Source organism: Nicotiana tabacum, chromosome 23 (genome assembly GCF_000715075.1).
Source record: "Nicotiana tabacum cultivar K326 chromosome 23, ASM71507v2, whole genome shotgun sequence".
Taxonomy (NCBI): Eukaryota; Viridiplantae; Streptophyta; class Magnoliopsida; order Solanales; family Solanaceae; genus Nicotiana; species Nicotiana tabacum.
The window spans coordinates 117,640,440-117,667,521 of NC_134102.1; the positions used below are offsets into that span (position 1 = coordinate 117,640,440).

Sequence of the window (27,082 nt, forward strand, 5' to 3'; positions counted from 1 at the left end):
CGGAGAAGTCCACGAACTATCGGAAATAGGGTAGACAACCCCGACATCTAACCACTTGATGATCTGCTTTTTGACCACGTCTTGCATGGCTTCATTGAGTCTCATTTGATGTTCAATAGATGGTTTGGCATCTTCCTCCAAGTTAATCTTGTGCATGCAAAATGTGGGGCTTATTCCTCGAATATCTGCCAAAGTCCACCCAATAGCTTTCTTCCTCTTATGGAGCACTGCCAATGTGGAGTCAACCTGCACGTTAGTCAAACAAGAGAAAAGAATAACCGGTAAAGTAGAACAAGGGCCAAAACATTCATATCTAAGATATGGAGGCAATGGCTTCAACTCCAAGGTAGGAGGCTCTTCAGTTGAAGGCTTTGTAGGAGGAGTTTTCCTATTCTCAAGATCCAAGGAAAGCTCTCGGGGTACATAGTTGTACGACCCTATTACTTGCAAAGAATTCACTCATTCCATGAAGCCATCCATCTCGTCCTCATCAAAGTTGAGCAAGACGGCCTCCAACATATCACCCACATTAATCGCGGCACTTGTATCATCAATAATCACATCGGTCACCAAGTCCACGATATAACACACTTCATTGCTATTAGGTTGCCACATTGATTTGCACACGTGGAACACCACCTTTTCATCACCCACGTGAAAAGTGAGTTCTCCGACTTTCACATCAACAAGAGCTTTCCCCATAGCAAGGAAAGGTCTTCCAAGAATAATCTACACCTCATAGTCCACCTCACAATCAAGAATAAGAAAATCCGACGGGAGAATGAACTTATCAACACGAACCAATACATCTTCAATCACTCCCAACGGTCTCTTCATTGTACGACCACAAATTGGGGTTTTTTTTATGTCTAATGTAAAACTAAGATTGCAAGTTGAGAAATAAAACTAAGAATTTTTTTTTGTTTTTCAAGTTTTGTAAAAAGCCTAGGGCTATGACCATCACTTAGGTGTTTGCCTAATAGGATATAAACCTTAATGCTTGTTTTATTGATCGGAGTGTATTATAGCTATCAATACTCAATTACCCACTTAATACCTCTCGGTCAGAGAGTGATTTTGTCTAATTTGGCTTTCTCAAGTCCAAATAAGTATTGCACAAAACGGTTGATAAAAGCTCAAGTCGGGTTATTACTATCTCTAGGTTGAACTCTTTAGTTAGGATTATCAATCTCTCGATTGACCTAATTTCTTGTTAGCCAAGTTTTCCTAGACTAAGTCTCTCTTTCTCAAGTAGAGACCAAGTCAAATAGGCATGAACTAATATTTGCAATCATTAATTCCACAAAATAAAGCATGAACAAGGCTAAATAATAAACACCCAACCATAAACAAGAATTAAATTAAACACCCATAAGGTTTACACACTAGTAAAAGAAGAAGAAATCTAGCTACTCATGCTTGAAATTGAAGAAAAAGAAGAAGAAATGATAATTAAACTCATATTGCAAGATTAAAATGATAAAATCTATGCTAAAATATCCCAAATATGAAAAACTATTAAAATAAGTAAAGAGAAACGACTACTGTAGCAACTGATGTCAAAAGTTGATCTAAAATTGTGAAACTCATCTAATTATACATGGCTAGAAATTTCGGACAAAAATGCCCTTCAGGAGGTTCTGCGGGCGTACAATTTCATGTGCGGTCCGCATATTTCTTTAACTTGTCAGGAACTGGAGGTTTGTGGTCGCATAATTCTGATCAGCGGCCGCATGTCATTCTTTCTACGGTCCGCACTTTTATATCTGCGACCGTACTTTTACATCTGTGGGCGCACTTCATCTTCTGCGGTCTGCACTTTAACACATGCGGCCGCAAGGAGCTTCTTCTGCGGTCGCACAATTGATGTGCGGTCCGCACTTCTGAGGGACTTGGAATGCACATTCTCTGAACTTTGTATCAAGCCCAGCTTTTGCGGCCGCATAATTCATGTGTGGTCCGCACTTTGTACTAAAGTCCGATGGCCTTTCCTTTATCATCTGCGACCGCAGATGAAATTCTGCGGTCCACACTTTAAGAGCTTCTGTCCTTTCATGTCCTTGAGTTTAGATTACTCCTTTTTGAGTTGGATTTTATCTCGGGAGTCCATCATCCAATATTCCTGCAATTTAGCACATTTCATCAGTTTTCGTGTTACACCCTGAGCGTCCCAAGGTGACGTATAATGAATATGAGACTTTTTAATCATGATTTAAATGAGTTTAAAGTCATAATATGACTATATATGATGTTTGGATAAAAAATATAAAGTTTGGGAAAAATCAGATTAAAGTTGCGGAAAAACCAACTAAGGATTTGCCTTGTAACAGAGCTTTTTGAGAAATAAATTTTGTGTGCTATTGAGGTCTTTTTGGGACATATTATAATACCACATTGAAGGTCTTTGAATGTAGTTTCCAACTCTCTTAACCGTTCGTTCATACGACATCCGAATAAAACGATATAAGCGTCGGAAGATGGGCGAATGAGAGGGTGCCAAGCTAGCACCTCTTTGACTTTTCAAAAGTTGATATATATATATCTTAACTCGTCTCTCTCTTCATTTTTACATAGGATCCGACCAGAGGACACCATAAAAAACTGTCCTTGAGCTCTCTAATAGTGCTTCAAATAATACTAGCATCTCGGATACGAAATCGAGAAGTGATAACATCAGAACGATCCCTACGATGTAAGTATTGCTATATCACCTCTCTTTTTCTTTATAGTTTGAGTTTTGGAATATATTTAATAGTTAATAAGATTTCTAATTTCTGTATTTAAGCTTTAAAATATCAAGAAAGGTTGATAAATTCGTTTCCTAATAGTTAGACCTCACGGGACGGTGATCGAAAGCCGTGAGTTCGAGTTACTTGACTTGTAGTGGACTGTTTTGTGGGCTGTTTCGTGTTGATTTTGGGATGTCTATTGTGCTGCTGATTTATGTAGTTTGGAAGAATAAAAGGGCGTGGAGAAATTCCATATGTGGTAGGGTAGTAGGTTGGTCGCTCGTCGTTGTAGTTACAGGTTAATTGATAACTTGTTGATTGGGTGTATTATGGTATATTTGGGGTTTTTGTTATATTGAAGGTCCTGAATTGTAATTAGGTTGGTTTTGAGTTGCTGATTGTATTATGTTTGTATCTCACCTTTAGTAGGCTTGAGGGAGCAGTAAAATCAGGGGAAATGCTGCCCGTTTTATTTTAGAATCGAGTTATCATTTGAGATATGTAATATACTACCGCCATCTAAATTGTACACGTATTTCTTTGTTATATGATTGGCACCCTAGTTGTCATAAGCTTGTTGTTGAGTTGCATTGACGACTTGAGGTATGTTAAGGCTATCCCTTCTTTCCTTTTGGCATGATCCATACGATACAAATGAAACGAGTAAATGCATAACTTTCATAAATGACTCTATTTATAGAAATACTAGAGATGCTTATGTTCTTGATTCCCCATGTGAATTATTATTATATATTCTGTTCATGGGTCTCAGAAAAATACGTAGTTGATAAAGTTTATCCGAAGGACATATTTATCTTATAATATTTAACGTATTTCTTATGCATTTTATTCATTTATACATGTACATTGACCCATGACCAGATGGCGTTATATACGCGTATATTATATGTATATGGGATATGGAAAAAGGTTACGGCGTTATATAAGCACCACCACCTGATCAGCTGGTATATGTTGATGATTTAGCCCACAATGGCCGAGATGATATGATGGGATACCCTCAGAGGCTTGATGATGTTATGTACACCTATACCTATGCATGATACGACATTTACACGCACGTGTATGATATTATAAATATTTCAGGATTCGCAAAGTTATTTAGACTCACAGGTGGAATTCTTTACCCCATGTTTCATCTATGTCTTTTATGTACTGATTTTCATGCCTTACATACTTAGAACATTATTCGTACTGACGTCCTTTTTGCCTGGGGACGTTGCATTTCATGCCCGCAGGTGCAGGTAGACAGGCTGACGGTCCCCCTTCTTTGGATCCTTGATCGGCAAGAGTTGGTATGCTCCATTTGATCTGGAGCTGCTTTGAGTTTTGGTACGATGTGTTTGCATATATATATATATATATGGGTACGACGGGGCCCAGTCCCGTCCTTTATACAGTTGTACACTCTAATAGAGGTCTGTAGACAGTCATGTATAGTTAGATAGTATATGGCCTTATCGGCTCGCCCTAATATATATATATATATATATATATATATATATATATATATATATATATATATATATATATATATATATATATATATATATATATATATATGTGTGTGTGTGTGTGTGTGTGTGTGTGTGTGTGTGTGTGTGTGTGTGTGTGTGTGTGTGTGTGTGTGTGTGTGTGTTTTCCCACGTAGGTTGTTCATATGAATTAGTAGTTTATTTCCAGACGTTATGCATGACCTACACTTATTTTATGTTTATATCTTAGACGAATGCTTAGGGGTGTTCGATAGGTAGAACTCGAGCACTCGTCACGGCCCATCGGTTTGGGTTGTGACATTTCGGGAACACAATTAAATGCCTTTGGACTAAAACAAAAGCTAAAAGGCACTAATAAGTAGTCAAAATCCCCACTTATCAGTAGCAGGAGCTTCCGGACAGCAGACAAGTTCACCATTGATAGAAGGACTGATCGTGGCCGGAACAATAGATCGCTGCAGGATAGAGAAATCTCGGGGTTGCGAGATTCTTCTTACCCAAAGTTATCAGAATATAACTTCATTGTTGGTGTAGTAGAGTTGGTGTCGGCCATGAAGAATATCAAAAAGGCACGATTCCCAAGATCTATGAAATCTGATCCCAGCCAGAGGGATTCCAATTTATGGCTTGAATACCACGGCACTAACGGCCACCGGACTGGGGACTACCGACACCTCCGAGAAGAAGTGGCAACACTATTAAAGAATGGTCACCTCAGAGAATTTTTGAGTGAACGAGCTAAAAACAATTATGGTCGGAACAAGGGCGATGCGGAAACTTCGAAAGCAGGAGAGGAACCTCCACGCTAAACGATCAACATGATCTTCATAGGGAATGAGATTAATGAGGTCACCTTTTTGGCAGCAAAGAAGACAAAAGTATCGATAACTTATAGTAAAAGTCTCCGGGAAGATGATATCACATTTACGGACAAAGATGCAGATGGATTACTGCTACCGCACAATGATGCATTGGTAATTTCTTTAAATGTGTTAGATTTTAAAATTAAACATGTTTTAGTGGATCCAGGAAGTTCAGCTAATATCATACAACGGAGAGTACTAGAACAAGTTAAACTCACCGAAAGCATTATCCCGGCAACGAAACTCCTCGCCAGATTAAACCTCGCAAGAATGACAACCTGGGGAGAAATTTTGTTGCTCACAAACTTTGAGGGAGTAATGAAGACAACTCTCTTCGAAGTGGTAGATGGAGACATGGGATATAACACCATCTTAGGAAGACCATGGATGCACAAGTTGAAAGTTATGCCTTTAACATATCACCAATTGTTAAAGTTTCCGACACCCGAGGGGATCAAATAGATAAGGGGTGACCAATCGGCAGTAAGGGAGATGAATGCAATTTTGGTCTCCAGTAGCAAAGGAAAGGAACGTGCGGCATAGCAATTACTGGAACCGGCACTTGCCCCCGAACCAGAGGAAGATAACCTGGGGACAGAAGAGTCGGAACAATATCAGGTGCCAAGGTATTTTCAAGTACCAGAAGAGATAGACGCGACGAAGTCTACGGTAGAAGAACTGGAGCAGGTTGCGTTATTCAAAGAATTCCTAGAAAGGAAATTACATTTGGGAACAGGACTGCACCCAGAGCTCAGGTATGCTTTTATTGAATTTCTTAAAATTAACGCCGACTATTTTTCATGGTCGCACGAGGATATGATAGGGATCCTAACGGAGATAGTCATACACAAGTTAAGCTTGGATCCCAACATACCTCCGGTAAGGCAAAAGAAGCTCCATATTGCTGAAGCAAGGAATAAATTCGTCAAAGAAGAGGTAATCCATTTACTTAAGATTGGCTCAATCCGAGAGATAAGATAACCGGACTGGCTAGCCAATGTAGTAGTAGTTCCCAAGAAAAATTATCTCGACCTAAACCGATGGGCCGCGACGGATGCCCGAGTCCTACCTGTCAAACACTCTTAAGCATGCGTCTAAGATATAAACATGATTAGAGTACGTGAGGGAAACCTGTCCAAAAGACATATATACATAAACATGCGGAATACAGTGGGGCGAGCCGGCAAGGCTGCTATAGACAATAATATATCCAAAACTGAAAGCCGGCGAGGCCACATACTATCCAACTATACATACTGTCTACAGACCTCTAATAGAATATACAACTGTACAAGGACGTGATTGGGCCACATCATACCCATACATGTATACAAGCATATCATACCAAAATCAAAAGTAGCTCAGGATCAAATGAAGCACGCCAACTTTCGCTGATCAAGGATCCTAAGAAGGGAGACCGTCGGCTTGTCTACCTGCACCTGCGGGCATGAAACACAGGCCCCGAAAAATAGGGCGTCAGTACGAATAATGTACTGAGTATGTAAGGCATAAAAATCAGTACATAAAAGACATAGATGAAACATGGAATATAGAATTCCACCTATAAGTCTAAATAACTTTGTAAATCCTGAAACATTTATAATGTCATGCACGTGCGTATAAATATCGTGTCATGCATATGTATAGGTGTACATAATATCATCAAGCCTCTGAGGGCATCCCATCATATCATCTCAGCCACTGTGGGCAAAATCATCAACATATACCAACTGATCAGGTGGTGGTACGTATATAACGCCGTAACCTTTTCCCATATCCCATATATATATATTATACATATATACGCGTATATAACGCCATCTGGTCATGGGTCAATGTAAATGAATGCAATGCATGATAAGTACGTCAATAAAATCTTTCGGAGTGTCATAAGACCATTATGCCTCTGATTAATATCATGAAATAGAAGTTATCAACTTACGTATTTTCTGAGACCCATGAACAGACGATAGAATAATAAGACTTATGGAAAATAAGAATATACGCATCTCTAGCATTTCTACGAATAGAGTAATTTATGGAAGTTGTGCATTTGCTCATTTCGTTTGTGTCGTATAGATCATGCCAAAAAGAAAGAAGAGATAGCCTTAATATACCTGAGTCGATTCTCTTGACAATCCTCTAACACACGTTAATTACGACAAAATACGGAACAAGTTGTATGAAAAGCACGAAGCAATAACGTTGCTTATGCAAGGACCATCTTGGCTGAAACTTTTTCTTAAGTGATTGGAATTAACGTACCTATGAAATGGGAAGCTTGGTTGAAGTTCTTTCATAAGAGATTATAATTGTTATCCTTAACTTTTTAGGTGGCCCCACATAATTAAGCTTGGTGTCACATTTCTTTCTCAGAGTGTGACACCTTGCAACCTTTATTACTTAGTCATTAAATGGAAAGGGATGCTTGCCACGTTGGGGAAGGGGTTAAATCTTATCCCACTCTTTAATTAATTACCCACATAATTTAAGAATCATCTCAAATTACTTAAAATGCTACTCACTTTTAATACACTTTATGTACCCTACTATCATGGTCATGGGGTACCTTGTGTGGCACTAGTCTATAAACACCGGGTATTATAGCTTGGATCGTATTATATCCCAAATTGACCACATTCGACGAAGCTTATTTTCTTTGATTCGTTTACCCTTTAACCTTTACGACACTTATTTATCGCTCGTTATACATAGCATAAATACGTATAACCTCAAGATAATCTCATCCCCGAGTCTACGTCGATTAACTGAAGACGAAATTTTAACGTACGAAAATGCGAGATGTAACAAAAATAATATATTTCGCATGTGCGTAGCTATTATAAGGATATTAACAAGGTGTGCCCTAAAGACTCATTCCCATTGCTAAATATCGATCAAATGATTGATGCTATGGTCGGACACGAGTTAATGAGTTTCCTCGATGCTTATTCTGGGTACAATCAAATCAAGATGAACCCAGAAGATCAAGAAAAGATTTCATTTAAAATGAATTTTGGTATATATTGTTACAATGTGATGCTCTTCGGGCTAAAAAATGCCGGAGCCACTTATCAACAGCTCGTGAATAAGGTGTTCAAAAAATAAATAGGAAAGACTATGGAAGTACATATAGACGATATGCTCGTTAAGTCTTTGAATGCAGGTGACCACTTGAAGCATTTGCAAGAAACATTCGACGTCCTGAGGGAGCATAATATGAAACTTAACCCCGAGAAATGTGCGTTCGGAGTCAATTTGGGTAAGTTTCTAGGATTCCTAATCTCACAAAGGGGAATTGAGGTAAATCCTCACAAAATCAAGGCCATAGAGGACATCCCGGATCAATTGTCTAACGTAAAAGAAGTCCAAAGGCTCATAGGGAGATTGGCTACTTTGAGCAGGTTCATTTCCCGTTCATCGAAAAAATGTCATCTCTTCTTCGCACTACTCAAAAAGAAAAACAATTTCGAATGGACACCGGAGTGTCAACAAGCCTTGAAGGAGTTGAAGAAATATTTGGCAAGCCCGTCGTTGCTCTCAAAACCAAAAGAAGGTGAAATATTGCTAGTCTACCTCGTAGTTTCAGAAGTTGTGGTAAGTGCAGTTTTAGTCCGAGAGAACGAAGGTACACAATCTCCCATTTATTACGTTACTAAATTTTAACGGGAGCAGAAACTCGCTACCCACATCTCGAAAAAATGGCCTTATCTCTCGTAGTCGCCGCTCGGAAGCTGAGACCCTACTTCCAATGCCACCCGATAGTTATGGTGACTACTTTCCCTCTGAGAAATATCCTCCATAAACCCGAGCTCTCGGGTAGATTGGCCAAATGGGTCGTCGAAATGAGCGAATTCGATATAGAGTATAAACCGAGGACTGCAATTAAGTCACAAATCATGACTGACTTCGTGGCCGATTTGAGTCCGGGACTATTGCCTATGGCAGCCAAGGAGGCAATAATGGTGTCAGAATCGACATCGGGAGTTTGGACCTTATTTATGGACAGAGCTTCAAACGTAAAAGGGCCCGAGCTTGAAATATTCTTGATCATGCCTTTGGGGGAAACCTTAAGGCAAGCCATCAGAACAATTCTTTTAACTAACAATGAAGCAGAGTACGAAGCTTTGATTGCAGGGCTCAAATTGGCCCGGAGTCTTGACTCCGAAGTCATCAAAATCAAATGTGATTCGTAGTTGGTGGTAAATCAGGTCTACGGAAATTTTGACACCAAAGAGGAACATATGTAACAATACGTGGTAAAGGTTCAGGCTATATTGGCACGATTCTGGGAATGGTCAATAACTCATATCCCGAGGGAAGATAACGCGAAAGCAGACGCATTGGCAAATTTGGGCTCATCAACAGAAATCCAAGGATCAGAATCAGGGACGGTAGTACAACTGATGAACTCAGTCTTGGACACAGATGGTTACTATGAGGTGAATTTGACTAGTTTGGTCTGGGACTGGAGAAACAAAATAATCGATTATCTCGAGCATAGAAAGTTGCCCGAAGACCCCAAAGCATCAAGAGCGTTACGCGCCAAAGCTATACGATATAGCTTTAAGAAAGGCCAATTGTACAGAAAATCCTTTTAAGTCCCGTTGGCCCGATGCTTAGGAGCATAAGAAGCTAGCTATGTCATGAGAGAAGTCCATGAAAGGATATGCGACAATCATTCGGGGGTAGATTTATTGGTGCTGAAATTAGTTCGGGTAGGATATTACTGGCCCCATATGGAACAAGATGCCAAATACTTCGTACAAAAATATGATAAGTGCCAACGTTACGCACCACTAGTACATCAACCGACAGAACTCCTACAATCGGTTCTGTCCTCGTGGCCATTCATGAAGTGGGGAATGGACATCGTCGGACTACTACCACCGGCTCCTGGAAAGGTAAGGTTTCTTTTAATTTTGACTGACTATTTTTCTAAATAGGTGAAATCATGTACTTATAAGAAGATCGGAGAACGCGAAGTGGTCAACTTCTTGTGGGAAAATATAATTTGCAGGTTTGGAATACCAAAAGAGATTGCATGCGACAATGGGCCGCAACCGCAATTTATCGGTGCAAAAGTTACAAAGTTCCTAGAAGATTTGAAGATAAAGAGAATTACCTCTTCACCTTATCATCCGAGCACAAATAGTCAAGTAAAGTTAACAAAACAAATTGATTATACAACATCTAAAGAAAAGGTTGGAAGCAACAAAAGGCAGCTGACCCGAAGAATTACTTGGGGTTCTATGGTCCTATCGAACAACAGCCAAGTCAAGAACGGGAGAAACCCCTTTTTTCCCTTGTGTACGGCGCAAAAGCTTTGATACCGGTGGAAGTAGGGGAACCAACCTTAAGGTATTTCCAGGCGAAGGAAGAATCGAACAACGAAGCAATGCTAATCAACTTGGAGCTGCTTGAGGAACACAGAGACTTGGCGCATGCCAGAATGGCAGCTCAAAAGCATAGAATGGAGCGTTATTATAATCGAAGAGCAACCTCTATTATTTCAAAGTAGGAGACTTGGTCTTGAGGAAGGTAACTCAGAACACCTGGGAACTCAACGTGGGCAAGTTAGGCCCAACATGGGAAGGCCCTTACCGGGTTTCAGCTATCACTGGGAAATGATCATATGAGTTGGAGAACCAGAACGGAGACAAGTTGCCCAACAACTGGAACGTGGCTCACCTCAAAAGATATTACTGCTGACAAGCAACCGTCAAACGGCAAGTATGTGTTGCACTCTTTTTTTCTTTGTTCAGTTTTTGTCCCAATTGGATTTTTCTGGCAAGGTTTTTAACGAGGCAGCGACGGAAAGCATAAGACGAAGACAACAGTGATAAGACCTTTCATAACAAGGCAAACGAACAAGTTTCCACTCGGGGAAGATTAGATAATCTTTGCTTCGATAGAAAATTCCCACTAGGAAGTTAACTTTGCTATCGAACGGAGGTTACCCAACCGTTCACGAGCACAAACGACTAAAGGACTATTAGGTATTCTTTCGCTTGATAGCATGGGTTCCTAAGGGGAAACAAGATATGTTTTCGAGTGGAGAATTACCTAGCAATTCATTGGTGGAACCTTCGAAGTACAAGACTTCTAGTGTTCCAATTCGCATTTTTCGCATTCGAACACTGGGGGGAATGATATGAGGATACGACAACATTGAATACCACGTCTACCGGGGAACGAAAATCCGAAATAGAATACATCATCGGGAGCGGGGACTGCACAACCAGCCCTACAGAAACAAGTTGTACAAGATAGCCACAAGTCATGGCAATTTCTTTTCTGCATAGCAAAATACTTATGTACTTTTGAAAATAGAAGGAATTAAATAAAATGAAATCCTTTTGTTTTTATCTTGTTTCTTGTCTGAACGATAAGTTAATTTTGATATTTGAAAGTAAAACAAGTACTTCAAATGTTAGTGCCGTGATGAACAGGAGACGTCCTCTTCAAGAGCACTGTAAACATAAGAGGGCCCTCTTTTATAAAAACTCTCACATTAAAGGGTTGGTTCCGGAAGAGTCAATGCCTGGAATCTAGAATGCCATCGGGGAAAAATACACCCGAAACCGCATACGAAAAAGATGCAAAAAAGCAAACTTGCGCAAATACTCATGGAAACCCTTACGAAAAAGGGATAATACTCGGAACCAAAATGCTTCGAAGAAAAAGCATCCGAGATTACACATAATAAAGCGCGAACAAGAACAGCATACGCATAATACTTGAGCAAGTACAAAAGTTAAAGACTTGCATGAATATTCAAACGAAAGTAAGACTCAAACGATACTTGAGAAAAAATATATTTTTATTTACAAGGACGCTTCAAAATGATAAAGGTACAAAATAGAAAAAGAAAAAAAAAACTAAATTGTCGCGTCTCTGGAATCAGGAGGAAGAGAAGTATCCGCATCCTCGGGAGTAGTAGATGGTTCCACCGATGGATTAATGTTTTCCCCAGTTTGGTATTCGGTATCATTGCCTTCCGATACTTCTTCAGTTTTCGAAAACTCGGAACTGGAATCAGAAGAACCTGGAGCGTCAGACTGCGCCGGAGTCCATTTTTTGCAGCCAACTCAAGCTCTTTGGCCTTAGCAATTTTGGCATCAATGTCAATGATATCAGTCTTGGCCTCTTCCAAGATTTTTATCCTTATGCTATACATGGAATAAGGTTTTTCAACAATGAGGGAAGCCGCTCGGCGCTTGAGTTCTTCTTTGAGTTGAGTAACTTCGGCGGAAAAGTTTTCCCAGGAGGACCTAGCAGATTTGAGACTGACGTCGAGCTCACGGATAGTTGAACTAAAGAACCTATTATGCTCAATAGTTTTCCTGTACTTCTCTTCTAGCTGGGCATGTTTCACCACCACAACAACAAGCTCTTCACTTTTGGAGTTTAAGGCTGCTTCCAAATTAATAACTCTTTCAGCAGAGGCAGCCTCATGATCAGTTACAGCAAGAACGACGTTCTGGACTTCTACCCATTTAGCCTTGGCTTCATCAAATCAAACCCTCAGCGGCCCAATTTATTGGCTAAGGGTTACCACTTTCTCGCTTTTTTGCAAACGAGCCTCCAAAATAACAGCCTCGATAGCCTTGGTTTCCAGTTCCGAGAGGCGGAGTACAATCTGGTCCCGTTCCGCCAAAAGTTGATCCCGTTCAGAAGTAAGTTCTTCCTTCTCATGAATTAGCCTTTGAAGACCCTCAGAAGTAAGAAAGTTGGCCTACAAAACAAGAAAAGGTAAAACTTAGAGTACATTTGTTCAAAAGTAGAAGAATTAATAAAGGAAGAAAGGAACGTACCGATGCGACGTTATGCATAACATTGTTCAACAAACTCTCCCCCGAGTGTGTCTGAAACTTCTCCCAGTCTTTTTCTGAAGGCAAAAGCTTCATATAGTTAGCAAGCTCCACCAGCCTCGAAAGCAAGTTGCACCCGGTGGAGACCAAAAGGATAACACTCCTCTTCCTCTGTGGATCTTCAGAAGGGGCATTATAACTTTACCCCAAAATCCCATGAACTGGGGACTTGGGAAGAGAAGTACCCTCTCCGTGGTCGAATGCAGCCGGTGGAAATGATGTAACAATTGCTGGTGGGGGGAATGGATGAAGATGGAAATGATGTAGCAGTTGTTGGTGGTGGTGAAGGTAGAGATGAAGCTGATGGAATTGAAGAGTGAGAAGCAACTGCATCAAAAACACCGCTGGTTGTTTAATGCTCGCTAGCCAAAGACGGCACAGATCCGGTACTCAGTCTCGCGGTACCAGTTATAACAATTGGGGCCCGGAAGCGAGAGTTAGCATATTCAACTAAATCAGATTCTCCCCAAAGTGCTGAGATGTCATCTTCAGCTGTTGCAATTGTCTCAACAGGTCGAGCATCCTATTAAGATGATGAGGATCATATCCTTCTATGTAAAGAAGCTCCCTCATCACTAGCTTCTTCTTCATCATCGATCATCATAATGTCTATGACTGGCCCGGAAGGAGGACCAATCACCATTGCCACCGGAGATGACTCGGGGACATAAACCTTGCCCTCTTATTCTTTTCCCCGACCGTAGAAGAACGTCTTCTCTTTGGTTGTTTTTCTCTGGCCGGGGACTCCGTGAAGAAATGTTTGCGCCCGAAGATGCCTGTTCGAGTAAGTGCCTCCTGAAGCAGCCTCGCCGCATCAGCAGGGTCAGCCAAAACATCCTCCTCGGGAACATCAACTGAGCCCGCAGGTAGACCTAATTTCATGAAAAAGTCAGAAGGGTTCAACTAAGTTCTTCATATACAAAAAATGGAACACAAGGTAAATTAAAGTTACCATGATTTTTGGCCTTCTACATGTATTTAAGGGACAACTCTTTCCACAAATGGGTTTCGGGAGTTGTGATGTCCTAGATCTTCTGAACCCACCGGTCCAAGCCTTCTACCACCAGTGGGATCCATCGAGTCGCTATAACAAACGACGGTTGAAGGATCAATACAAGCATGAAAGAATATTTAGTATGAAAAAGTGTATTAAAGGGAACTTACGAGAATATTTCCAAGCAACCGGAAAGGATGAAGCCGTTGTTGGAATAATGTCACTGGTGGAAACTGCAACGAACCATTCCATCCACCCAAGGTCGTTGTCATCATCCATGCTAGTCAACAAATCATGGTGTCCACGTTTACAGAGGTTTATCATACCTCCCCGAAAAATCTTGGGGGAATAAAGGTTCATCATACGAGCTAATGATAGCTCTCCCCTAGTTTCCTGACATAGGCGTCGAAGACAGGCAACCATCCTCCATACTTAAGGGCTTACTTATGCCAAACACACTTGGTAGCGAAGGCAAAATTCCGCAATCACGGGATCAAGCCCTTCGCTCAAAGAAAATGCACCCAAAGTAAAGAGATACATAAAAACATATGTAAAACCTTCATTGGGAAGGGTCACTCGCTCCGATAAATCAGGAGTAATAATATCTAACTCAGGGCACCGACAGTCTTCCTTCACAGTAGGGAATACTGGAAGGACGAATAGAAAAAGGGTACCTACTAACAACCCATGTGCGAGGGTTAGCAGTAGGAAATTTCTCTTCGAAATCCTTCGAAGTACTAAGCCTTTTTGGAATGATGGAACCCAATGTTGGAGGAACGAAATCCTCGGTTTTGTTCTTGCCCTTTGAATAACTAGCACGTTTTGAAGAGGAAGCCATTGGAATAGAAGAAAGAAAAATTTCTGGTTCGAAGAAGATCAGAGAAAAGTTGGGAAATAAAGATGCAAGTTAGAAGTTTGAGAAATTATGAAGTACATAAGAAGATGATGATGCATATAAGTAAAAATTTGGCGGCTAAATTCATGGCCATGATTACCTCAATAGTCGGCAAAAGCTGTGCTGAATCGTGGGATGACGCGTGTTCGAGGCATTAAATGCGGACAGACGTGCGTCTAATTAACTGTCACAAAACTTCAAAGGGAGCTATAGTAATTCCCGCCAAAAAGTTTCTTTCTACCAACTTTTTGGTAACTCAAGATTGTGTCCACGTGGTAGGATCGTATTTTTTTATTAATACATTATTGAATTCTAAATTAATAGCTTGTACATACAATCAGACCTCTCTATAACAACATCTATATATAACAACACTTAACTATTGTATAGGGAAAAATGTGACATGACACGTGGCCGCTTAAAGGAAGGACACGTGGAACACAAGATGGGGATGACCACCTAACAAAGCTATTCCGCTTGTCACCGAAAGGAATAACGATCATAAAAAGAGTATTAAATGCTTTGCGCCCAGTAACATTTAATACAGAATATTTCGCAACATTAAGGAACAAGGAATTTGGCATTTATGTCTAACGATACATCTTCATCAATGGCCCTCATAATTGACATTAAAGAAGAGCATGATCCTAGGACCTCTTTTTCTAGGCGTAGCTATAAATAGTGAGCTCTGTTATTATTGTAAGGACACGAATTTTCTGGCTAACTTACACTACATTTTATACATTATTTTAATATAATTTTATTTTCTCGCTTTTGATCTTATCATTGTTGTGCCCGGAAACCCTGTTCCCGGACTCATCAGCTCTGCCGTTCCATCTACATTCTAAGGCTAAGTATTTTATATTTTATCAGTTATTTTATTATTTTTTGGATCAAATTAATTCACTTGTCTAGAAACCACGAACAAATTCAACTATACCGTTTTACGGGTAAACAACTATAAAAGCCAAGTTTTTTCCTGAATCAATTTTCATGTTATGTTATAATATATGTTCTCTAAAACAACACTTCGCCATAATATCCAAAAATATTCGCAACAAACGAGACTGTTATAAAGAGGTTTGACTGTATTATAATTTTTTTTAAAATTAAATACAGAATTTAAATTTAAACTACTAGGTTCTATTGAAATTGTTTCACGTACTTCAACTCCGCCGTGACGAAATTCTAGTCATTTCCAAATATAGAAACACAACTCCCACTCTAAACGCTACGTCAAGAAATGGTCACTACTTACAATGGGCCATGTGCCATGTCCATAACGAGACCCCAAACACTTTAATTCGATATATGTCTCGGACCATAGACGCCTAAAAACACGACCACCTGAATATCCGAAACAAAGTAAACGCATAGGGGACCCCACCAATCATTTTCATTACAACCCAATTTGAACTGCCTAAATATCGGTTAATATTTACTATTACTATTAATTAATTACACTAATTACTAATCTTTAACTAATTAATAATTCCCATTTCCATTTTCCATTGTTTCCTCTTTTAAACCTTCTTCAAAAACCCCTCCAAAACGCTCTAAGCATTTAAAATCCTCAAAAAATATTCAGCCGAAAAATATAAAATATTGAAAATGCCTGCAAAATCACGAGACCAGCTCATCTCTTCTCTGTAATAATCAAAATCCAAAATTTTCAAACCCTACACCTCAACTTTCATCAGATCCACAGTCAGATCCGCTAATTTTCCTATCTTTTCCTTCCGATTTGAATCCGCATTGTGCAATAATCGAATTTGGAATTACGAAAAATTTCAAATTCGTGAAATTTCCTATCTGATCGTTGAATTTTGAGGAGTTTGATTGTTTTTGCAATGCTTTGATTTGTTTTGAGAATCGACATTGTTTGTGTTTATTGGTATATTGTTTCCAATTTTGAGGAATGGCTTCGTCGACTGGTGTTAGCGAGGAGCTCGGGGAAATCGAGGGACAGATTTCGGATATTTTCCGAGCTCTTTCGTAAGCAAAGTTCTTTTCTGCTTATCCAATTTAAGTAAAAATGTAATGTATACTTGTGAGGTGAATGATGTTTTTTGTTTTGTTGTTGTAGAAATGGATTTCAGAAATTGGAGAAGATTAAGGATTCGAATAGGCAGAGCAGGCAGCTGGAGGAGCTAACAGGAAAGATGAAGGAATGTAAGAGGTACTCATTGCAGATCCTCTTGGTGATTTATCAATGTGTTTAACAATCTGTTTGCATTTACTATAAGTATATTAGGAAATGATGAATTTTTATTTTGGATATAGAAGAAATATTTGATAGTTTTGCACCTAAGGGTGCGAGCTAGTGGTCAATGAAGTGGGAGGAGAACCGCGAGGTCTTAGATTCAAATTCCCGCTAAGTCAAAAATATACTATGTGATTCCTTCCCACGTGCCTAAGCCATGAGAAGTAGAGTTACCCGATATATGTGTTGCTAAAAGGTATCCGGTATCCGGTGAAATAGTGGAGGTGCGCACAAGCTAGCCCGGATACCACTGTTATCAAAAAAAGGAAAAAAGAGTATAGGAATGGGTGAACTTTATTTCGTAATGGTGAAGAGAATTTTGATCTTTTCGCTTTCATGAATAGGATTTCAGACAGAGAACCTGTCAATAAAAGGTGCTTACTTCCCAATGATACTAATAATCACAACTATTAAGCCTTAGCCTTGGTGGGCAGAGTTACCCGGTACCTCTGCTGGTGGGAGGTAGCAGGTACCCAGTAAAATAGTCAAGAGGCGTGCAAGCTGGTTCGCGCACCACCGTAATTTAAAAAAAAAAAACTACTACTAGTACTTGTCCATTCTGAAATTGTTGGGTGGCTGTACGGGTCCTCCATATCCATTCCACTTCAATATTATGAGGATTTGTCATAAATTGACTAGTTTTACTCTACCAGGCAACCTCCGCAACCCGTCCTTTATCAGAGCTGGCTTTGGATTGGTACTGTAAGCTCATATAGGATGCGAAGCTCAAGAGGGTGGAGTTTATTACAGTTCAAACAATACTATACCCAGTGAAATCCCATAGTGGGGTCTGGGGAGGATAGAGTGTACACAGACCTTACCCCTACCTTGTGGAGGTAGAGAGGCTGCTTAAACGATACATGTTTTGAATTTAAAAGAAACAGACTTTATGTGTCAGAAATTGTCACGTTCCAGTAAATGGCAAAATAGTGTAATTTAAATATTTTATACCATAAGACACTAAGTGAAGAGCCATGAGGTTTTTGGCTGATGTAGGAACATCTCCTTGTAAATCTCTTGGATAAAGATGGAAGAGAATTGACTTTTGCATCTTAGTTTTTGCAAATTCTGATAAGCCCTTTTCAGAACTCTGATTAGTGAGATCAATATAAAGTTGTTTCATGTTGACGAACTGTCGCGGACTCGCGGTTGATCATTCAATGAGGTACCAAATCACTACGATTACTTTGTCAGTCTTAGAGGAAATAAACACAGTATTTTGCATAAACTCCTTTTATTTTTTATAAGATTGCATAAAATTCCTGCTTAACAGCTTAGTATTTTAAGATGTACATGCCAAACTGTATTGCTTGTTCCTGTTTGATGCCACCAGATGGTTAGTGTTATGTTCTCGAGACATCTAAACAGGATGAAGAACCATAAAAATGTTGGATTTGATTTCCTGTAAAAAGAAAATATTGGATTTGATTTACTTTACATTGTCTTGTTTTTTTTCCTCAAAAAGTTTTGATCCAAATGAAACGGCAAAGCGTTAAAAGTATTTCTAGTGTGTAATTGCCAACTGGAGTCCTTGTAGTCAATTTGGGATTCTGACAAGCATGCAAGGTTGATTTGGAGAATTGTTAGTTGCTTTCTCCCTTTTATTTTCCATGAAATTCTGGTAACCGGACTATATTGATATGCAGCCATGCACTGACAGACAATTAATTTCGTGCAATCATAAACTAATTACTTCGACAGGCTTATCAAGGAGTTTGACAGAGAAGTAAAGGATTTGGAATATAAAAATGATGCTGACACAACCAAGATGCTGAATGAGAAAAAGCAATCAATGGTCTGGTTCATTGGAAAGCTTTTCTATAATATTTATGCCACAACGAATGGATCTGTTTTTTCTGAACTGATGTTGTCTTTTCTATCTTCCTTTTGCAGATCAAAGAGTTGAACTCTTATGTTGCTCTGAAAAAGCAGTAAGTGCTTTTTGGGTAGCTTTACTCATTATCTAAAACATCGTTTTAATAGTCTGCTGATTCTTGAACTGCTTTGTTTTTCCTTAACTTAAGATTCATTGCCAAAATATATGCTTTCTTCAAATATCTTTGCACAGAGCGATTATACATGTTCTGTTCCAGAGCGAGTTTGTTAGCACCTTTACAATTATACGAGTCTTTCCTTACCCACCATCAATGTTGTATTGAGATTTTATATCGTTAGCTTTGTCTTGTTGAAATTGAATGATCCTTTCCACTTTCCCAAAAAGTTCTATTGTATATTTGTAGTTCCTTAAATCCGGGATGCTTCGATTGAAGTTTGACTGTAATGCTGGTGAAAGAAAGTGGCTGCAACACTTCAAACAGTATTTCCATGAATGTGCCTGCAAGATTACAAATAGGAAAAAAAGAATTTTCTACCCTCGAGACTTGAGGCCCACAAATGAAGCTAGGAATAGCAACAGAGTTAGAATCATTAAATTTAACAATTGATAAACACATAGTAAGTCACTTGTATATTTGCATGAGGTTGTTGACTTGGACATAGTACAAGGTATCCACCTTATTTATGAGTTAATCAAATTCAATATACTCCTTAGATATGTGACACTAGTTCAGGAAATCAACAATAAACTCTGTTTCAGGACTTGGATTATACATGTTAATAGTTGGTCTTCACTCAAGGATGGTTAAAGATTAGGACACTGTTTTCCCGTTGGTGAACATGCAGAAGTAGCACTTCCGTTTTTTATGAAGTAAACTAGAACTTAAGTTTGTATCGGACGAACAAGAAACCCCCAACTTTTTGGTTTTATTGTATATGTTATTTCTCTTTGGTTTCTGAATCATAGACTTAATTTTTGTGTCTGTGGTTCTCTAGATACGCAAGCAATATTGAGAACAAGCGAGTAGATCTTTTTGAGGGTCCTGGTGAAGGGTTTGCTGAAGAGAATGGCTTGCTAGCTTCAAGTAAGCATATCTTTAACTTTTGTACTTTTAATTTTAGACATCCTTCATTATCTTAGCGTTCTGGCCTTTTATGCTGCAATTTGAGTTTTGACATAAAATATGCTTTCTTTTGGACTGAAGTATGCTGTATTTCTTCTTGGCTCTCATCTGGTGATTAGTAGTTCTGTCTTTTTTTTTTATTGTTCTCACTTGTTTCTCAGCTGAAGAGCTGGTTTCAAGGTATCCCTTCTGTTCTTTTGTTGGGTGAGTGGGGCAGTTGAAGCTGCCGTTGAAAGAATACTGCTTCTTACTGATAGGATCTGATTGAGATTGATACACAAATTTGAAGGCTACCTTGCATGATTCTAAATTATAATAGGTGTCTTTCCACAATTACTAGTTGAAAATGTCTCATAACTGTATCTATGGCTATTAGAAAGGAAAATTTTCCATGTTCATTATAGGTGCTTATGGTTGGTATCAGAATTGAGGTTACACTAGGCAAATCTTGTCACCTTCGAGAGTACAAAATGAAAGTTATTGATGCCTCACCTTCATCAACATTAAACCAATGTGCACTTTAACCTTTCATTTTATGAATTGTGAAAAGTCAATTTGTCTTGAAATTGACTGTAATTTATTGAAAGAGGCCTCCTCTATATGTGTGATATTTGTCTTGGAAGCGCAACTAAATGCCAAAGCTAATGGAATGAAAAATATGGTCAAGAGGGGTGTGATCCAGAGTGACAGTTTTTTGTCTGGTTCAGATATCTGGAACTGTTTAACCTGAATCTGAAAGTAGAGACTAGGTTGCCTTGTGTAGGTCATCATGATTCAATCTGACATATTGTGTTTCCCTAGTCTCTACTTTCAGATATCTACACAAGGCAACCTAGTCTCTACACACGCGCGCACACACACACATATATATATATATATGTGTGTGTGTGTGTGTGTGTGTGTGTATGTATATGTATATATAGAATGGAGTAAGTTCTGATTCAATTCTCTTGAATCTTTTGCCACAAGTAATTCAAGCTAATCATCCTATATAACGAGAGTTCATTTGTCCCCTTTCAAATGAATGAATCTCTTTTGCTGCATATTGTCATTGACTTTTGCAAGACATGGCTGTTTTGGCAACTTGCAAAGGAACTTTGACCTCATTGATTTTTACTCCTTGCCTATAGGTTTTTTAATATTTTAAAATCAATTGTCCCTACAGCTTTCTGATTGCTGATGTAACATTGCAGATATGAGCAATCAACAACTGATGGATCAAGGAAATAGGATGATGGATGAGACAGATCAGGTCATTGAGAGATCAAAAAAGGTTGGTATTTCATGAATGAATGTTTTTTGTATTGCCAAGTTGAATCTCAAAATTCGCCAGTTAGTTAATGATGATTTGAGTTGCTCTTCATGCCGTTTCCTGACTAACAAATTATATGATAAAGGAATGACACTCTGTTATGGTCGTTGTTTAACATTCTTCAGTACCTTTAAGATGAGAAACATTTTGCTTCTTTACATTTTATTTCCATCTTTCAGTTTTGGAGATTGTTGTTTCTTTTGAGATATTTAATTTTATGGAAGTCCTCCGATCAGGATTTAGTGGGATCTAGCTTGTTTTGTAGTCGGTAAAGTGCAAATCCCTATATTTTGGGATCAAAGTTGTCAAAAGTAGGACAATCTAGATTCATTTCACTCCAAATGGGGAGCTTATTGTCGAACCTAACTGGATTTGGTTTGATACCGAAAAGAGGGCATCGCTATCTAAGGGTGGCATGTGGGCTGGGCCCGGTCCTAAGTGGGCTTCATGGGCCTGGTCCTAAGTGGGCCGGTCCTAAGCGGTCCCGGGCTTCGCAGGCTTCTTGTTGGAACCGGCCCAGGACCGGGACCACGAACTAACGGTCCCGGGTTAAGTGAGCCGGTCCCGGACCTAAGTGGGCCCAACAGATACTTTCTATTTTTTAATTTTTTTTTAATAGAAGTTAGAGAAAAAAAATGGTAATAGAAATATCTAAGGCAATTCCTTGTAAATTATATTATAGAATTGTCACTTAAATTTTTTAATTCAAATTTAAAAACAAAAATATTGTAAAGAGATATTCAAAGCAATGCGTTATAATTTTATTATATATATATATATATATATATATATATATATATATATATAAGATACATATTTTTTTATATAATTTTTAGCTATTGTTACTAAGTATATAATATATAAGCTATATTCGATATATATATATATATATATATATATATATATCTTAAGATGCATATATAGTAAATCGAATATAGTTATATAGTATAGTATAGTATATATATATAGAGAGAGTTTTGTATATACTATATTATACTATATATACAGCTTTAAGATGTATATATAGTATAGTATGTAGAAATATATATCTTAAGATATATATATATATATATATATATATATATATATATATATATATATATAGCTATATATATAAGAAAAAGTGTAATTATAAAAAAATTGGGGTTAAAACAAAGTTGGGGGTTAAATGCCTATATATAAATAGCCAACGGTTATTTTGGCAGGTAAAACGGCCATATTTTAAATGCCATAAATGCTATAATGTGGCAGATTCTTTTTTTAAAAAAATTTAGCCCTTGGGCCCGGATAGGCCCGTTTAGGACCGCTTGAACCGGCCCACTTCCCAGCCGGTCCCGGTCTCGCGGGCCTCGCCTATGGGACCGGCCCACTACCCAACCTACCTCCCCACGGTCCCAGTCCTATCCGGTTAGAACCGTTTAGGCCCACTGACCATTTGGGCTTGCGGTCCTGGGCCGGGCCCGGTCCTAACCGGCCCACATGCCACCCTTATCGCTATCTAACATAAGCTTTTACTCATTGCAACATCATACCATATGAAATGCTATCATCTGCTTTTTCTGTGAATGTTTTGGACTACTAAATTCCCAAGCTAAGGTTGACTATAATATTGATTAGGTATAATTATAGCTAGAAAAGGATTAAATGAAATCTGGTTTAAACAAAAATAGTTTTTCTTCTTTTCCTTTAAAAAAATTAGGTTAAGAACAATACAATATTTCATTTGCTCCACTTCTAAAAGATTCCGAGACAAAGCCCTAACATGTCATCAAACTCATCATCAGGATGTGAAACCGCTGAAATGAGTAATGACTTATGGTATCTTAGCCAGTAGATTAAACAGACATTCTTTTCCTGCACAGTGCTCATTGGTACTAGGAGCTAGTAAAGCAGGGAATATGATGCCATTTGAGAAGTGAGTCCTGTAAACTAGTTTTTTTGACTCTTTTGCTTCCCTGTTATGTAGATTACATGCTCTCTTTTTTTCACAGGTGGTTCAGGAAACTGTAAATGTTGGAACAGTTATACATTTTAAGATATACTATATATATATCTTAATATATATATAGTAAGATGTATATATAGTATAGTATAGTATAGTATACTATATACTATAGTATAGTATATACTATATATACAGCTTAAGATATATAAGCTATATATATATATATATATATATATATATATATATATACTATACTATATATTCGATATATATACATATCTTAAGATGTATATATAGTATATTATAGTATATATATAAGATATATAAGCTTATATATATACTATACTATACTATATATTCGATATATATACATATCTTAAGATGTATATATAGTATATTATAGTATATATATAAGCTATATTCGATATATATACATATCTTAAGATGTATATATAGTATATTATAGTATATATATAGTATATAAGATATATAAGATGTACATATAGTATAGTATAGTATGTATATATATAAACTATATTCGATATAAGATGTATATATAGTATAGTATATATATATATATATATATATATATATATATATATATATAAGCTATATATATAAGAAAAAGTGTAATTCTAAAAACATTGGGGTTAAAACAAAGTTGGGGGGGTTAAATGCCTATTTATAAATAGCCAACGGCTATTTTTGCAGGTAAAACGGCCATATTTTAAATGCCATAAAGGCTATAATGTGGCAGATTCTTTTTTTAAAAAAATTTAGCCCTTGGGCCCGGATAGGCCCGTTTAGGATCGCTTGAACCGGCCCACTTCCCAGCCGGTCCCGGTCCCAACCGGTCCCGGTCTCGCGGGCCTCGCCTATGGAACCGGCCCACTATCCAACCCACCTCCCCACGGTCCCGGTCCTATCCGGTTAGAACCGTTTAGGCCCACTGCTCATTTGGGTTTGCGGTCCTGGGCCGGGCCCGGTCCTAACCGGCCCACATGCCACCCTTATCGCTATCTAACATAAGCTTTTACTCATTGCAACATCATACCATATGAAATGCTGTCATCTGCTTTTTCTGTGAATGTTTTGGACTACTAAATTCCCAAGCTAAGGTTGACTATAATATTGATTAGGTATAATTATAGCTAGAAAAGGATTAAATGAAATCTGGTTCAAACAAAAATAGTTTTTCTTCTTTTCCTTTAAAAAAATTAGGTTAAGAACAATACAATATTTCATTTGCTCCACTTCTAAAAGATTCCGAGACAAAGCCCTAACATGTCATCAAACTCATCATCAGCATGTGAAACCGCTGAAATGAGTAATGACTTATGGTATCTTAGCCAGTAGATTAAACAGACATTTCTTTTCCTGCACATTGCTCATTGGTACTAGGAGCTAGTAAAGCAGGGAATATGATGCCATTTGAGAAGTGAATCCTGTAAACTAGTTTTTTTGACTCTTTTGCTTCCCTGTTATGTAGATTACATGCTCTCTTTTTTTCACAGGTGGTTCATGAAACTGTAAATGTTGGAACAGAGACTGCTGCAGCACTGAAGGCACAGGTATGCTTATTTTACAAAATGGACATGTTTAAGATGCAAGACCGTGATCTTATATTGTTTTCTTGTGGCCCTTGCTTCATCCTATGTCTTATATGTGCCTGCTTGCCCAGACTGAACAAATGAGCCGGATAGTCAATGAGCTAGACTCGATCCATTTTTCGATCAAGAAGGCTACGCAGTTGGTCAAGGAACTCGGTAGGCAGGTCAATTTCTAAATTGTACAATCCCCCTTTCATTACCTTTTCTTTTTATGTCATCTTGTGACTCTAAATAAAATTCTTCTTTAGGTTGCAACTGATCGTTGTATTATGGGCTTGCTCTTTCTGATTGTGGTTGGGGTCATAACAATTATTATTGTGAAGGTCAGATGCCTTCCCCCCTCTTCTGTAGCAGTTCCAAATGATTTTTGTTTCAATGCCCTTAAACAATATTAGGATTACTTATCAAGTAATTTTTTCTGGTATTAAGCTATATCCAAGTATCATTTGAATTTCAACAGTTCTTCGTTTGCCACCTTCAAATTCATCCAGCTTGCAACATTGTAGTGGTCTTATACTTGAGATTAAAATGTTAATATCAATACGGGCAATTACAACTTTTTTGCTTTATTTGGCTATGTGCCCATCTAGCACTTCATAATACAGTTTCTTGACCCTTTTAACCATAAAACTGTTAGAGGGCCTAATGGCCTACTTCAAACTGTCATCATAGGTACGTTGGCACATAAACTACAGCATATGAAGTATCTAGCATAGCGCAATTAAGCTTCTAGTCTTCCCAAAAAAGGTTCTATTGATAGTTATCCTAATAAGGTTTTTGTTATTGCATCTAATTTATCCAATGTTTGTGCTGCATTTTATGAATGTTTACTAGTTAGTCCAATTATGAAGTACTGATATAGTAAAGAAGTCACAGTTGCACTTAGGAAACTGCAGTGCAAGGTGGGTTAGCTGATCTTTTGTATAGAGATATCTGATAATAATGCAAATTTGATGTTAGTTTTAAGAACTTGCATTACCATTATTTTGTCATTAGTGCAGCATTACCATTTGATTGTTAGTAGTGTGTGCCTTAAGGGTTTTGGTTGGAGGTAAGGCTTTCAACTCTAGTCCCAGTTGGTAGCAGCAGTCATAGAAATTAAAAAGCGTCAGTTTATGGGAGACTTCACAACTGGAGAAGTACCATTGATGGAACCCATTATTCACTTCTTCACAAGGCTTGATCACGCTTTGCCCCTCAAAAACAAAATTCTATTTGATTTATGTTATCATTGGTATTTGGTGGAATAATAACATATATTGAGGCTAAAACTACTATAACTTTTGGATTTGCAGATTGTAAACCCACATAACAAAGACATCCGGGACATCCCTGGATTAGCCCCTCCAGCTCCCAGTCGAAGATTACTTGCTTATCCTTACTGAAATCTCGAAACAAACCATTTTCACAAGGATAGTGCACATTATTCACGTCTCAGTGCATTTACTTGGTTTTTGACTTAAGAACAGAGAGTGGCCGAGCACAAAAGCAAGGCAAGGGTTGAAGGAGAAGTACCTAAGAAGTACCTGGTTCAGAAAAGAAGGGTCTCCCACCTTCTCCTTTTTAATGATAGTTTCCCATTCTTTGTGATGTTTTAATGGGATAAGTTCATATGTTACTATTTGTATGATTATTTTCTGTATTCTAGATAACTGGAACTTTTCCATGGAGGGAGGGACTTTTGAACTACACAAAGCTTTGGCACTGATTGAGTTGTGCATACACCAGTGTTGTATAATATCATTATTAATCTTTATTATATTTGTGGAACCTATGTTAGTTATTGTTCAATTATTCCACTCCCCTTGGTTTTCCTGTTAGTTATTGTTCCATTATTCCACTTCCCTTGGTTTTCCTTTCTTTTTGGAACCTTCTATTCTATCCACTTTATTTATCTCTTTCCAATCTTTCTTGTTGTTTGATTTAGCATATACTCCGACAAGGACTCGATGTTACTGTTGTCTGTTGGTAACTTGTCATCTGTAATCTAAATATTTCAAGTTTTATCATTTACTTATTTCTTTTTTTTTTTCTTTCAAATTTATTACCCCTAGACGGGGAACAATAGAATTGCTTGCTAGTTGAGAGGGTTATGATTTTAGAAAACTGCAATTAGTATT

At 38.1% G+C, this 27,082-nt stretch overlaps 1 protein-coding gene across 1 annotated transcript; it reads left to right on the forward strand.

Annotated features, from left to right (window-relative positions):
* The first annotated feature begins 16,505 nt into the window (after positions 1–16,505).
* LOC107764398 (putative plant SNARE 11) lies at positions 16,506–26,723 on the forward strand. The gene is made up of 10 exons (XM_075246494.1): positions 16,506–16,867; positions 16,959–17,051; positions 18,837–18,930; positions 19,029–19,066; positions 19,968–20,056; positions 21,289–21,368; positions 24,867–24,923; positions 25,034–25,126; positions 25,211–25,285; positions 26,258–26,723. The coding sequence occupies exons 1-10, from the start codon at positions 16,791–16,793 to the stop codon at positions 26,345–26,347; spliced, it is 786 nt and encodes a 261-aa protein (XP_075102595.1). The 5' UTR covers positions 16,506–16,790; the 3' UTR covers positions 26,348–26,723.
* Positions 26,724–27,082: the final 359 nt, after the last annotated feature.